The sequence below is a fragment of the Procambarus clarkii genome, chromosome 24 (assembly GCF_040958095.1).
Source record: "Procambarus clarkii isolate CNS0578487 chromosome 24, FALCON_Pclarkii_2.0, whole genome shotgun sequence".
Classification (NCBI taxonomy): Eukaryota; Metazoa; Arthropoda; class Malacostraca; order Decapoda; family Cambaridae; genus Procambarus; species Procambarus clarkii.
This window is the reverse complement of record NC_091173.1, coordinates 3,825,942-3,842,680: the sequence shown is the minus strand read 5'-3', so window position 1 is coordinate 3,842,680 and position 16,739 is coordinate 3,825,942. Positions and strand designations below refer to the sequence as shown.

At 42.6% G+C, this 16,739-nt stretch overlaps 1 protein-coding gene across 1 annotated transcript in view; it reads right to left on the bottom strand.

Moving 5' to 3' along the window:
- LOC123761793 (Nucleolar complex protein 1) overlaps window positions 1-16,231 on the bottom strand; it is a 253,815-nt gene extending 237,584 nt beyond the window's left edge. Inside the window, exons 1-3 of the mRNA XM_069330489.1 lie at window positions 16,002-16,231; window positions 6,402-6,697; window positions 871-1,011 (exon numbers count right to left, since the gene is read on the bottom strand). Of these exons, the coding sequence (XP_069186590.1) occupies window positions 871-1,011; window positions 6,402-6,695 (435 nt within the window). The 5' untranslated portion in view covers window positions 6,696-6,697; window positions 16,002-16,231. The remainder of the gene's footprint in view (window positions 1-870; window positions 1,012-6,401; window positions 6,698-16,001) is intronic.
- Window positions 16,232-16,739: the final 508 nt, after the last annotated feature.

Below are 16,739 nucleotides of genomic sequence, written 5' to 3'. Positions count from 1 at the left end.
GAATATACACTTTTCAATGCGGGTTTCACCAATATGCCGCCGCGGGTAACACTTCGGCCACTTCCCACACTCTTGTAGGTCAGTTGCGACATTGAGTCTATATTTATATACCAGTACTTATGTATGTGTAGAGAACTTTATTGTGATTTCAGTGATACCAAAATTAACCCTGTAGGACAAGTGTGGAGTTGACAACCCTGAAGATAGTAGAAACATTTCGTTGCTGTCTGGCGCTCACGGCTAGTCAACGACATATTTTTTTATTTGGTGCTGATCTAACTTATGTTTTGGTGACATTTTATACTTATGTTCCTTCTAGAACATTCTATTGCGAGCACATCGGTACAAAAATGAAAAACGTACATCGAAAATTAACGTCAGGACAGTCAAAAGAGTATACACTTTTAAATGTTGCAGCTCAATCGCCAAAACACTCATTTCACTTGGGCAAAGTTTTTTTTTCAAACGCCGTTTCGCAAAAGTGTTAAAATAGTCTTTAGGTTCTGATATTGAGAATGAGTCTACCTTATTAACATGAACCTTGTCCAGAGGACAGAGACCTTTTGTATAGGTAAAAGAATAGCATAGATCATTTTCTTACTTTTCTTTTCCCTCACTTTTCATATTCCCTCAAAGCCAAATTTTGATTACATTAGCTGATGTTCATCATTGGCTAATGACTTACCGGTAATCATATTAGTTTTATCAAAGCATTTAACATTGTACAATATTCTTCTATCCCTCGGTTACCTTACCTTGGGGCACATTATCAGTAGGAACTGGAATGAATCCCTTTATATAATCTTCACAAATTACAAAAGGTCATATCTGTTTATCTAAATTAACTATTAGAGGTACTTTACTTCTTACCTGCATGTACCAGTCTGACTGAGCTTTGACAAGTGGAGTCGAACGTTGCTTGTAATTTATCCACAGAAGAGACAAATTTACACACTGATTCTTCAGAGCAGTGGACGACATTAATACTGAAGGCTTTGAAGATTTTTGTATCTGAAGAAAAAATGTATGAGATACATGTAACGAGTAAAGATCAACATCATTGATTCTGGAGACAAATCCTAATATTCTATATCATTTATGCAGATTGAATTATCATAATTATCCTTTTTCCCTCATTTTAATGGTCGTGAAGAGGCATTAAATAGAAAAAACCAGCATTGAATGTAATGAAATGCCATTTTCTGGGCAAGTTCCGGAGGCTCCAGGAGCTATCCAGGCTGATATGCTAATGTCAGACTTTGACATCAGTCGTGTGTATGGAGTTCTGTGAGCTTACCGGGAACAATGAGCCAGAACCTGGCTCCCTCACAGAAGCACGAGGAGTAATGACCTATGGAAACCCCCATGTGGTTGGAAGCATTCTGTCTGCCATTGACCGGGTTAGGTACCCAGAAAGGTAAGCGTCCCAAAACAGACCCCTATTCTGGTGAAAATTGCTACAAAAACTCGAATAAGTGGATACAACTCCCCAAACAGAAACGAGCAAATGAATATGACTTCACACGTCGCCGCACTGCTGTCTACGAAGCTCCCCCCTCCCTCCCTGGTTGGGGGAAGGGGGCTTAAATGACCCCGCACCGGCCATTCACACCCGTTCTGAGGCTGGATATCAAAAAGCGCGAAAAAAACGCCAACCGGAGGGAGGGTGGGTTGCCAGGAAGCCTCCAGGACTCGCCCAGAAAATGGCGTTTCATTACATTCAACGCTAGTTTTTTGGGGGGAGCCCCATCGGCTCCTTGCAGCTACCTACCCAAAGACGAAAACAAGAGGGACCTAACCCTGGAGGCGGAAGTCGCTCACTCCCCAACTCGAAGCGGAAACAAAAACTGCAACTGCCAACCCAATGCCACACAGGCTTGACAAGGCCCAGGAACGTCAATGAAGGAACGCATAGCAACCTACGAACGACTTGGGCAACAGGGAGAGACAGCAGGCTGGCAGGACCAAACCACCCCGCAGATGACCCGAGAGAACTGCACCCTGGAACAAAGAAGAAAGGAAACCGGAACAACCCAAAGCGTGACCCCGGTCACAGCAGCCGTGGCACGCAAAGAACAACGAATCACCGCAACCATTCTCATGCTTCATGCAACACACGATGCACCCCTGGCCAGACCAACCAAGCATCAACAACCCAAGGACCTCTCTGGAAAGCAGCCGTGTCAGTCTTCGCCAGAAAAGGAGGGGACGGCTGCAAGCAAACAAACCTACCAGGAGAATCAAAAGAGCCGAAACCCAGGCATCAGAGGAGAGCATGAAGCCCCCGACCCGACCCCCAGAGGCCAACGCCAACAAGAAAAAGAGCCTTGGAAAACAATCCAGAAGTGAAGGGGCTACAACAAACCGAGGAGAAGAGAAGAGAAGAGAGCACCCAATCCAAGAACCAGGACGGCTCAAGCAGCATAAAAGCAGGTCGGAGGTGAAGCACGCCACAGACAGCTCGCGAATTGGTGCAATTGGACACAGAAATCACAATTGTGTGACGCATCAAATGAATAAATTGAAATGAACAAATCAAATGAACAAATTAAGGCAGCGTCTGGGATGCTCTTGGATGCAGGTTCAAATCCTCGTCACGGCCCTTGTGGATTTGGTGCATGTATAAGCCACAGTATATGGCAGGGCTCAGCCAGGCACTGCATGACGGCCAAGGAATGAGTGTCCAAGATAAGACCACAAAAGACAGGGCCGTGCCCTACCGTGTAGCAAATAACACAGATGGAAAAGGAAGGCCACAGGAAGAAGCACGCAATGGGCTAAACATAACACTGCAATTACTCCCCAACACTCATCCAAAAACCACAAACCAGCGCCAGGCAGAAAGAGACACCCGTCGGCATAAACTCAACTGCAGAGCGCAGGCACTAATGCGTCATGACACATTGTAGCCAAGAATAATCTGGGAGCACCACTAGTGGAATAAGGCAAGAGCCTCACATGCAGAAGAGAAGGGAAGAGGCGAATGCGGCGCCCCACACCCGTATGCAGAGAAAAACTAGGTGTCTTCCCCATATTGGTAATCAAGAACACCCCCAATATCTACGGGGCCCGGACTAGAGAGATAAGACGAGCGAGAGAGGTGAAGCACTCGAAAGAAAAAGGATGTGGAACACCAACACTTTTGTACACCGTCCATAACAAAAACTCCCACGGCGCATGCGCAGGAGGCATGAGGTTCGAACCGAACAACCCCGCCCGGCAGGGAGGGCCCCAACTAGGAGTATTTAAGGAATGTTAGCAGTGCCGAGATAGAGGACGGATAGAAGATATAATTACAAAAGAACGAGACAGTACCGAAAACCAAGAAGCAGCACAGAAGAGGATCAACGAGTCAAAGAAAGGACTGGAGGTAAGCCTCACCTCAAGATGACAGATGTTCCAATAATACGGGAAGATTCGAAGACTTCCCCGAACCTTCGAGATCCTTCAGAAGCAAACACAAAATCACTGAAGGCTCATAAAGGCAGTCACACCCGAGACCAAAGGTCATGCAGAACCCCGATACGAAGGGAACATGACCCCGACATGACGGAGAAGTCGCGTCCCAGAGAAGAAGGGGTGAGAAAACGGAGAAGAGTACCCATTGATAGGACGGAACCGACAGAACCGACTGGAACAACAACTTGTACATGGAGGGGGGGGAAAGAAAAAACCCCACTCCCCATAACCGCAAACCCCGCTCAGAGGGTGTAAAACCCCGGCAGGGTCCAACAGGGCCCAAGGCCCCCCAAGTCAGCCTTTTCCCAGCCCCGCGAACCTCCACAGCAGGCCCCAGGACTGAGCCGTTCCCCTCAACGCCCCAGCCTCACAAGAAAAAGCTGGGGTAGCCAAATAAATACTAAGGTAGGGAGCCCACTGGCAGACTCATACAATACGGCTGGAGGAACAGGTTCAAATTCCTCCGTCACTACCCAGGAAGGGAAAATCCCTGAGACTGCCCGAGTCTCAAGACCATCAAATTCCTGCCCCAACCCCGAACCCACAGATGGTGAGGAACCGAATGCAGGGAGGAAGGGGAGTGGGGGTCAGACTAAACCACAAAAAGGGAAAGACAAGGGGGCATGGACGGAAACGAAACCGAAGCAACCAACACCCCCAAGCCCCGTCACAACAATCAAAATAGGGCAGCCTCGGGGCTTCCGGGGAGCAAACAACCTAGCGCGTTGCAACCACCTGAACCCAACGTGCAACGCCCATGCTACCTGCACCCGCATAGTCAGCATAAGACTGGGTAACCGAGTCACAAACAAGTAACAAAACTCGCAGGACTCCAGGTCGAAGGTGCCCCAGACCAAACAGGCAGCAGACGGAGACAAAAACAGTGAGTCATCCTGAAACAAGGGGACAGAGAAACCCTCGAACGTGCACAAGGCAATAGGGAACTCAGGGGTCACATCCATCGAACCCATGCGCCCAAGTGGGGATTCCCAGGGTCCTGAGATGGAACTCACGCTCAGGGAAGCCCAGGCAGGGTACTCCTAACCGGCACCCAAGTCTACGAAACAACTTTCTAAGAACTGAACCCCCTGGGAAGTGTACACTCATGGGGACCTAGCAGGGGAACCACCGGAATAAAGAAACGTACTCGGTACACATGGGGCAATAACCAAAGCAGGCCCCCCCCCCCACCAGGCAGGCAAACAAAAAGAAAAAGAAAACCCCTGCAAGAGGACAGAGTACCCAGGCAAAACAGAGCCGGCTGCTATGATTGGGGAAAACAAGCTGTGCAGTATCCTGCGCCCCTTACCAGTGCAAACCGCCCCTACCCTGAGGCAAACAAGGGAGACAGAACACCCTAGCACACAAAGGGCAGCCAAAAACTGAGCAGTATACGGCCTAACAGAGGCAGAACCCAAGGCACTTGTAGAAGGTGGGGCCCCAAGGTCCAAGGGCAGTACTTACCTGGCACCTAGGGAAGGAAGCCCTAGGCGCATGCAGCCTGAGTACTAAAGAATATCTCCTGGCTAGTGCACCACCGCGGGGTCTGGGGCTCCCCCTCCCCCTTCCTAGGGAGGGGGGGGGGGAGCTGCTCAGACGGAGGCGCGGCGACGTGTGACGTCATATTTGTTTGCTCGTTTCTGTTTGGGAGTTCTATCCACTTTGTCCGGCTTTTTGTAGCAATTTTCACTTGAATAGGGGTTTGTTTTGGAACGCCTATCTTTCTGGTTGCCTAACCCGGTCGATGGCGGACATAGAATGCTTCCAATCACACGGGGGATTTCTATAGGCCATTGCTCCTCATGCCTCTCTTGAGGGGGCCAGGTTCTGGTTTATGGTCCCCGGTAGGCCCACAGAACTCTATACACATGACTGATGCCAAAGTCTGACATTAGACTTTGATATCAGCCTAGATAGCTCTGGGGAGCTGACAGGGCTCCCCCCAGAAAATATGAGAACAATACAATAAATATATGGTATATTAATGATATTGAAACAAGACACTCCCATCCATTCCCCAAATTTTTTACAATACAGTACCAGAACCAAGGTATAGGAGCTACCAAGAAATACTAAGGAATTATGCCTTGTGGCACTGAAAAAACAAGAGTTGGAGGAGCCATTACCATGAAAAAATGTTCAGGGAAACTGTTAGGATGGTACACGAACAATGGTACAGATGAAAATGGAGTAAAGTACTTGAATGAGCCACATATATTAGAAAGAACTTTTTCAGTGTCAGTAGTGAATAGATGGTATACATTATGAAGTGAAATTGTTGAATTAGACATCTTAAATATTTCCAAATTAGAATATGATAAAGTTCAATTGGGTTAGGAACCTGTATACCAACTGACTGAAGGTCAAGAAGTGGGAACACAGAGCTGAAGCTCAACCCCCAGCAATCACAATTAGGCAAGTACAGTATATACAATAGCATCACATAGCACCATTACCCTTCAGTAAACATTTAAAGGCATACAGTTCCCTCCTATGAAATGACACATCATAAATATGTCAAGCATTCATTCATGCCCTCTCATCAAATGTTATAGAGTACTGTATAATAACATTTTTAAACTTTTATTACATTTTTAAACATCCAGATAAATATTTCTAAACAAGACATTAAGTGCTAACTATAGTGTTGTACACTAACTATAGTGCAGACACTGTGCTTACTATAGTGCTGTGATTTCATGATCTAGAGTAAACAAAGAAAATCATAACAAAATGTGCGAGATGCTCGATTATGGATACAAAGGCTACCTGACCAAAAATTACCTGATCAACCAGGCTGCGACTCATACGTCAGGCTTCGAGCAGCCGCATCCAACAGCCTGGTTGACCAGTCCAGCAACGAGGAAGCCTGGTCGACAACCGGGCCGCGGAGACGCTAAACCTCGAAAACATCTCAAGGTAACCTCAAGGAATGAACTTACCGGGTCAATTATGAAGGGTGTTGTGCTGGAGACTTCATTATCTTGTAATTTTCTAAATTTATTTTTGCTTTCCTTTTTATTCTTTTTCCGCTTATTTTTTGATGGATTATCCAACAATTGTTTATTATGGCTCCCATGTAAAGTATCTACAGTCTCCACACACAAATTTTTTTTAATATTAGAGACTTTCTTCATAATGTTCGCAGAGTAATCTTGTTTTAATGGCTTCTTCACTTTACCATGCTGCTGAAGATGGTAAGTCTTTTTCTTAACCTCCATCTTGATCTTCCCCATTACTAAAATGCAAATAACAGTTAAAATTATATAATTATACTGAAATAATAATAATAATAATAATAATAATAATAATAATAATAATAATAATAATAATAATAATACAGTGGTACCTCGCATAACGATTGCCCCAAAAGACGAATATTTTGGGTAACGAACGGCCCGATCGGCGTCAAATCGTCCCGTATGACGAACGCTGGTTTGAGTAACGTCAACACAACATGGTGGGGTCGCGCTGCTGCTTGCACATTCTTAGACGCCTTCGACGATGCACATAAATTTTGTTGTTCTTGTTTAAAGATGCTAATGATGCTGGGATATAAAAGGGTGACTGCTGAGATGTTGCAAAGCATTGACGTTTTTGTAGGAAAAAAGAAATGAAATATCTGATATACAACAAATGTCAAAAAAGTTCGTTCGGTGTTCGGCAGGTAGGCTGCTCCATTATAACAATCTTTCTTTGTTTCAAATGTGTTCCATTTGTTTTTTATTTGTCATTTACGTCTCAATAATGGAGAAGCCTACCTTACATACACTGAATAAACCATTATGACATTTTCCTTTCTTCAAATGTGTTCAATATTTATTTTTCATTTGTCTTATAGCAAAAGGTTCGTTCGGTGGTCGGCAGGTAGGCTGCTCCATGTTTCTTACATACAAAAAACGTAAATAATAAAAAAAATGAAGAATTTTGAAAACCAGTACAAATGTCAAAAAGGTTCGTTCGGTGGTCTACAGGTCGACTGCTCCATGTTTCTTAAAAAAAAAAAAACGAAAAATAAAAGAACTGTTGAAACAATTTGAAAAATGGACAAATGTCATAAAGGTTCGTTCAGTGTTTGTCGGGTAGGCTGCTCCATTATTGAGACGTAAGTGATAAATACAAAACAAATGGAACACATTTGAAACAAAGAAAGATTGTCATAATGGAGCAGCCTACCCAACAAACACTGAACGAACCTTTTGCTATAACGAATATGAAAGACAAGGGCTGCTGGCTGGGTTAGTAGTGCGTGAGCAACCGTTTGTAGCACACATGCCTCTGGCTCTCAAACACCTGTCCCACACGGTGTTGAAAGACTGTACTCAGTCAGTGCAATTCAGACCCTATTGTTTGAAGAACATAAGGGTCATAACATTGGGGAAGCTAGGCGCAATAAGGGCTTAACACAACGGTCGGATGCCTGTGATACAGCACCTATGAGGATGATACAGCGAGCGTATCCAGGTGTAGCTCTGAGCCCCACCCTTGCCATCTCTAATGTATATAGATGATACATAGATGAATCGTTTTCTGCGTTCAGTGATGATGCATCTGATACAAGTAGCATAGATGAACAGTGTTAGCGGCTTCCATGGTGGTGGTGTTCATTGATATTTTTAAGAATACCTGAATCTTTTCCTGACTGATGGACACTCTTTGAGGCTAGCTGAATCTCTTCCTGTGTGGGACCTTACAAAGCGATCTTTTCAAGACTACCTTACAAATTGAGCTTTTCCTATAATCGTTTCAATACTACTTTATGCTTTACAAGCTTGGCTACATACCACCTACAAGTACTAAAGCCAAGGGTGCACGCGAGTGCATTATTTGCAAGCACACATAACGATGAAACAGGAAACAAAAATCTATCTGTAGCTGGTGCAAGGAAAGCAAAGTCGCGCTGTGTACCATGGACTACTTCGTTGACTATTATGCACCTCCAAAGTACTGAGTGTGTAATACAGTGTGTTACTGTGTAAATAGTATGTGAAACTGTACATATTGTAATATTAGTGAATTTTTACCACGTAATATTGTGACAATAAACATTTATTGTGGACACATTACTGACACATGTATCACAGTTTCATGGAAAATTATGAACATTCTACTGTATACATATTGTAAAGGTCACAAATATGCATCATATACGATAAAAGAAACAAATAAAACCGCATTGGAAATGCATAGGAAAAATATTTGAAAGTATATTTGTGGCAACACGCGGTGCTTGAATGGCCTGCGCGACCGTGTCTGGGAGCTTCCCACACGGGCGACCAGGCCCTGATGACATCACAGCGCACCTTGTCCACGCCCTCACAGCCAAAGTAAGTGGAATTTGGTAATTATTTTTACATAGACATGTTCAGGGACGGTAATTTATCATTTTACAAAGAAAAATTATATTTTGGGGAACATTTGATGTCATGCACACTGGGGAAATTTCACAATAAACACAGTGCATCACACTGGTTACATGGGGGACACTCGTTTTGTATGACGTCCGTTTCACATGACGAACATGGAACGGATTAAATTCGTTATGGGAGGTACCACTGTATTTCATTTGTTACATTTATAGTATGGTCTAGGTTCATATCCTTGCCAAGGAGAATTGATTAGGCACCAATCCTTAACTGTTTGCATCTGTTCACCCAACAGAAATTGGGAACCTTGTTGTTAACCAATAACATGTTCTAGATGTTAGAAATGTTAGATTTTGTTAGATATTCATGTTCTAGAGAAAACTAGTGGGTAAAGCTTACCATGAGCTATGGGAAGAGAATGCTCATCTCTTCCAGTAGCCACATAAAGCATAAAAACAAAAACATTGAATGTAATGAAATTTTTCACTTGCTTTTTTCTGAGTGAGCTCCAGTGGGTCCCGCTTGATGGGATTCTGGGAATTTTTCTGCTCCCCAAGCCCAGCCCGAGGCCAGGGTTGACTTGCGAGTCAAACCTGACTGACCCTGAAGCCATCTTGCTGAGATGGCTCCACCCGGCCCCAACAGAAGCAGGACCGGAGACAACAGTCATCCGAAGAGGGGCAAAGAATTCAGGGTGCTTCTTCAGTCCAGAAAAACCACAGATCCGCAAAGTCCCGTGTCAGCATTGGAACAGGTGGGAACCCCGGAAAGGATGGGGCGAAACTACCACGTCCAAGCGCACCCACACCAAGATGACATGACGAAGCGCAGGGGAAGAACCCCACCCTCCAGCCCCGAACCCCCCCAAACGAGGAGAAGCCACCCGACACCATCAGAGGCTGGAAGACGACCAAAAACACCTACGAACTGCGGGACCAAGCACAAGCCAATAGAGCAAGCCGGCTCCTCCCCCCTAGCACCCCGTCAACAGCGAAGGGATCAGAGCCCCATCCGAAAGAAAATGTTTATACAGTATATATAAATTGAAATAAAAAAAATAAAGAAAGAAAAGAAAAAAACAAGCCGCCGACCGGTGGGCAGAGAGCACCGGGCCGGCCAGACTAAGAAAGCACCGAGAGCACAAAAACCGCACCGAAAGGCCCACCTCGACAAAATAAAACCAAGGCTCCGGCACAACCACAACACGTGCCAAGACCCAAAAAGAGCAGCCTGCAAGCCAGGAAGACCCTGGAACCCCCGAAGGCAGAACCGGGTCACACACGAGGTAACTAAAAGCCTCCTGAATTCCAAAAAAGGGGCCCAAGAGGAAAAAACCACTGGAACGAAACCAAAGAACCCAAAGGAACCCAGAGGAGCCGAAACCACCACATTTGCCGGTGGAATTACACCACAGAAAGGGCAAAGCATAGCACCCAAACAGAATCCCCACAGAAACAGCCAAAATGGACCAAAAACAGAGGGACACAAGGCAAGCATAAACAGGCACGGACACCAAGCCCAAACTCCAGGGCCCAGACCGTAGCAGACAGAAAACGTAAAAATCCACACCCAAGCGTTCGCAGAGGAACAGAAGAAAGGCAGAACTCCCCAGAAAAGCAAAGAAACGGCAACCCCTGAAGGAAACACTCACAAAAAGCAAGCTCGCACACCCAGGCACAGTTTAACCCTTAAATGGTGCCTGGCTATTTAGCATGTGTCGCCCACAGGCGCATAAAAAAAAAAAAAAAAAAAATTCTTCTAAATCTGTTAATTTGTGTTCACTGATCATGGGAAAAATAATAAAATCCTAAGGTGCATATATTGCTCGCTATAGGGTAGGGAAGTCTGGCAAAAAACAGGCACTGACTCAACGTGCGTCCCAGACGTTCTGTTGCTCGCCGGCTGTCAGGTCAGAGTTGCCACAAGGAGATAATTACCTAATTATTTCAATGTCTCTTGATTGATTTTTCGTAGTTTTTTTTGCTGTAATATTATTCAATAGTGAGTTGTGTGATATATTTATATAATAAAATTAGTGAATCATTGCTGTACTCAAAAATATAATATGCATATTGTTGATTCAATTATGTTCATCAAACAGTGAACAAATACTTTGTCGGTTATTACACTATATACAGAGGTTATATATAAGTATCTGCATGTTTTGTTCACCATAACGAACCACTAAGTTGCTATTATGAGTCAAAAAGTAACGAGGAGTGATCGCCACACACCAGCCAGCCACTCGCTGCCACTCACTCCCTCAATACCTCACTCACCCACATTCTCCTCCCACCATACTGTTTTTGCTTTTATTCACTATATACAGACATTATATATAAGTATCTACATTCGTGTTCACCATAACGAACCACTAAGTTGGCATGCTGAGTGGCAGTCCACCACTGGCTGCTACTTACTCCCTCCCTCAAGTCACCTGACTCACCCACATTCTCCTCCCACAATACTGTTTTTGCTTTTATTCACTATATACAGACGTTATATATAAGTATCTACATTCGTGTTCACCATAACGAACCACTAAGTTGGTATGCTGAGTGGCAGTGGCAGTGGCAGCCAGTGGCAGCCCACCACTGGCTGCCACTCCCTCCTTCCCTCACCTCACCTGACTTGCCACCCTTCTCCTCCCACCATACTGTTTTTGCTTTTATATACAGATGTTATATGTAAGTATTTACATGTTTTTTTCACCATAACTGTACATCTAAGCTTGTATGGTGAGTAAAGGCACAAAGACATAGCTACTCCCAAAGTCAGCTGGTGGCGGCCGCCCTCAAGGCCAGATGCACTAATATTTCTCCTCTAACAATACTGTTTGTGGTGTTATTACGCTATATACACACATTATATATAAGTATCTACCTGTTTTATTCACCATACTTGTACAAGTAAACTGGTATGGTGCCCAAAGACCCTAGTGGCCACCAGTGAACAACATGATAAGTCGTGCAGACGACTCACCTCCCTCACCAAAATGGCAGCTCCCAACCTACTCCTATAGCTGTTATTACACTCTATACACACGTTATATATAAGTATCTACATTTGTGTTCACCATAGTGAACCACTAAGCTGGTATGGTGAGTGCAGTCAATAAAAGGTGGCCACACACAGTCAGAAGACGACGCCACCACCCTCCCTCCCACAGCATTACTCCTCCCTCCATGGAGCACAGTGCTAAATATGTAGATAGTAGATAGTAACATGTAGATAGCGAACCACTAAGCTGGTATGCTGAGTGCAGTCAATAAAAGGTGGCCACAGTCAAAAGACATCGCCACCACCCTCCCTCCCACAGCATTACTCCTCCCTCCATGGCGCACAGCGCTAAATATCACCACAATCCTGCTATTATCAGAACCCTGGTCAGTTTTATCACAGTCAGGGGTCTTCTGTAATAATATCATCGCTACATAATAGCATGAACAAGTATAATTTGGCATTTTTAGGCGATGCTGTGGTCACAAGCTGAACAGCAGTGCTGTTAGCTCATGCTGCGTGCGTCAGGCTTGGTTGCTCACTCAACACTGCGGCCAATAACACCCGGGAGTTTGGCCCACGATTTTTTTTTAAAATGGCGTCTGTTTACAAGAGCCCTGATGAAGGTGTGGTGAACCCCGTGTATCCGCGGGCTGTTTAAATCTTGCGTAGTACTCCAACACATCATATGACGTGATGCGCAGTTGACTGGAACAACGTCCAGCACGTCATATGACGTGATGCGCACTTTAAGGGTTAAAGTGTAGCTTATATTTCTGCCTTTCTGTTGACATAGAAAACTTTCGTTTATTACATTATCTAGATAAAATTAGCATTGATCTTCAAAAGGTTGTAGCTGTAACATCCATTATAAACAACATTATTATTGCAAACAGTAGAAGTTTCAAAGTCTCATTTGTATGGATACCTTCTCATATAGGTGTTGTCCAGCATGATGACACAAACAAGGCAGCTAAAACTGAATGTGATAAACCTGAAGTTGAGTGGGATATGGGCATTCCAATCTCTTCTGTCAAAGCCGCAATATTTTAGGAAATTAGGGAAGACAGAAGAGCAGTCACTGACACACAAAAGCCAGAAAGCAAGAGTATAAAGAGCTATGACATGTTTATGTGCCTCTGTAACCTTTTCCACTACTGCCCACAAGATGATATGGGGTGCATAATTAATGAACTAAACTAAGTAAACATGTTTAGAATCGAGAATTATATGAACGGACAGCATAAAACTTCCACTAGTGTCACAATGACAGTGTGACATTGTAATTGCCAGAATTAGTCTAGGATATCAATATGTATCGCAGGTGGCTGCAGGTAATGAATAGCCCCCAATGGTGAACATTCCAATAGTAAACTATGTGAACAAGAGCTGGGACATACTCACCAACACTATATCTGTGATTGCCCTGTTATAAGTGACTTCAGACCAAATGGTATAAGGTACTTTGAACTCTGTAATTACTTCATACACTTAGGAATATTAGAAGATATTCTTATGCTGTACCCGGATTTTGCTAACGGAGGCTAATAGATCAGCCTTACATTTTATGTTCTCACCTGATTGTTAGTCACAGTTGATTTTTTTTTATTGAGGCTGGTATTTTATCCCCTGATTCCATGTATAACTAACCATCCTGTGAGATGGGAATATTTGATGAACTTATAGCTAGTTTTTGATATACACTGTGTAATCTTTCATATAGAATAGGGTAACAGCACATTGCTGTGTATACCTAAGCTTGTTAATAATAACAAAAAAAAAAGTTAGTTTCTATCGATAGGGAGAGCGATGGTTCAAAAATCCTTCTTTAAAATATGAATATCTTTCCTATCTCACTAAGATCTAATCTGTGATTAAAACGCAAAAATGACTTTGTCACTGCCTTTTTGATAACGTATACAATCATGAGCTTTATTTGTGAATCTCTATTAAACAGTAAATCAGAGAGCGTGTAAGGTTCCGTGTTCCATGTGCGAAGAAACGGAGATTTTACATAAATACAGTACCTGTACATGATAGTTTAAGTAGCGAACGCATACCAACAAATAACGATTAGTATCTATAACAAAAATATTGTTCTATGGAGTTGATTTAACTTCCAGCCATGTATTTTTAAATAATCTTTAACGTTTTCTGGCTAGTTATGTTAGATTTGATTAAAAATACGCATTCTACTTGTTAATATCGTTAGATTTGATTAAAAATACGCATTCTACTTGTTAACATCATAAATTAAATTTGCTATAATTTGAGCAGAGAAGTTCAACGACTGGATCACTGTACAGAAGGTTGATATGCCAGCAAACACTTTCCAGAGAGCAATATATCTTGGATAAGTCGCTCCACGATATTGTTGCTTGGACCGTCGACTTCCTTTGATATTACATATTTACATCTTATTTTGTTATGAAATGATATTTTTTCAGAGTAAAATTATGTTTTCTCATGTTCTGCATCCAGCATCCACATTATAGCGAGTAAATATACCATATTACTTCATTGCTTACGTAATGCTAGGAGGGTTTGAGTAGCTTTGGGTCTTTAGTGGACAGAATCTCCAATAGATAGGGCGAGAGTCGCCCCATCTCTCTCGCCCGGGCGGGAGTCGAAACTTAAATTAAAATTACTATATCATTGGTCTCCAACATGATATATTTCCTTTGATGCACTCACAATAACGATTATAGCTCAGTCTTTCTGGAGGCATGTAATATTTTAGGCTTTATTAGCGTATCTTTGTTAATTACACAACATATTGGCAAGTGCGTAGGCATCTGCACTCCATGACCGAAAAGCTACTGAACGAAACTATAAAAACATATATATCTTCACTTGAGCTTTAAATATGTCTAATGTAATGTATTTAAAATAAAGCTTATATTTCTCTCTTTCTTAAGACGTATAAAACATTTGTGTTTATTAACGAATTTACGTAAAATAAACATTGTTCTGAGAGAGTTGCTCTGTCGCTCAGTCTGTACGGGAGTCGGAGCTCGGCGATTATTAAAATATGTACATGAATCTTCATTAGAACTTTAATTATGTCTATGATGAAGTGTTTAAAATGAGCCTTATATTCCTATCTTTCTTGAGGCATATAAAAAATTTACGATTATTTACAAATTTACGTGAAATAAGCATTGTTCTGAGAGAGAGTTGCTCCGTCGATCGATCTGTCCGGAGTCGGAGCTCGGCTATTATAAAAGTACACGTATCTTCGCTTTAAATTTAAATATGCCCATGGTAAGGTATTTAGAACGAAGCTTATATATCTGTCTTTCTTGTGACATATAAAACTCTTACGTTTATTAAGGAATCTGCATGAAATAGGCATGGTTCTGAGATGAATGCTGCGGTTTTCGAGCTCGACGAGCGATGAAAACTGCCACTTTTATACAACTACAAATATCTTCGGTTTTACTTAAAATATTTGTCTGGTAGAGGTTTTACATATAGATCGCGTTTCTGTCTTTCTTCTGACTAATAAATAATTTTGGTTTAATCAGTTATCAAGATGTTTTCAACAATATTCTTTCAGCGTTCGTCTTTTCCAACTTGGGCGACCCTTTTGGAAGCGCGATACTTGGGTTAACCCATCCTATAGTTGGGTCTGTTTCCAACTGGGGTTCGAATACTGACACTCTCGGTCCTGCTCCACGGCCAGGCTCTAGACTCTAAGAGTAACACCTGCGTTACGTCGCCCTGCGCCTCAACTCTCGCTCCCTACAGTCTACATGTAGAAGTCTGTGAAGATGTTTGATTTAAGATATCAAACATCTTGATATCTTATTAAACCAAAAATCCTAAGTTTTTTTAACATTAGGTTAGGTTAGGTCAGTGTTTTACCACTGTGCCATGGGGATTTCATATCTATGGGGAAATTTTGAACATTAAAATCGGTATTCACTGATTTTAACTTGGGTGACCATTGTGGAAACACAACACAAGGGTTGACCCAATTGCTACTTGGGTCAGATTTCATTATGGTTCAGAACAGTTCCTATTAATTTTCAGATGTATTACAGACGAACTGTATTTCCATAAATGATACCGATTTGAATTTTGTGTGTTGTATTGTTTACGGTTGTTGTTGTAGGGTGTCCGTATGTAGCCCATAATAGCTAGCGGTTAGTGCTACACAACAACAGCACTAACCTGGCACTGTGTGTAGCTCTCCCTTCCCGATGAAGCAGCAGGGCGCCGTAAAGACGAAGTCCAGACAGGTCACAGACTTCTACGTGTAGACTGTAGGAAGCGAGAGTTGAGGCGCAGGGCGACGTAACGCAGGTGTTACTCTTAGAGTCTAGAGCCTGGCCATGGAGCAGGACCCAGAGCGTCAGCACCTCCACAACGTGTCTCCATGTAAACAAACACCTCAACTCAGTGCAGTACGAGTACATCAAATATTATTTAGAGATTTTCCCATAAAACTCAATATAGTATATAAATCGTACAATAAATATATATATATATATATATATATATATATATATATATATATATATATATATATATATATATATATATATATATGTCGTACCTAATAGCCAGAACGCACTTCTCAGCCTACTATTCAAGGCCCGATTTGCCTAATAAGCCAAGTTTTCATGAATTAATGTTTTTTCGTCTACCTAACCTACCTAACCTAACCTAACCTAGCTTTTTTTGGCTACCTAACCTAACCTTACCTATAAATATAGGTTAGGTTAGGTTAGGTAGGGTTGGTTAGGTTCGGTCATATATCTACGTTAATTTTAACTCCAATAAAAAAAAATTGACCTCATACATAATGAAATGGGTAGCTTTATCATTTCATAAGAAAAAAATTATAGTAAATATATTAATTCAGGAAAACTTGGCTTATTAGGCAAATCGGGCCTTGAATAGTAGGCT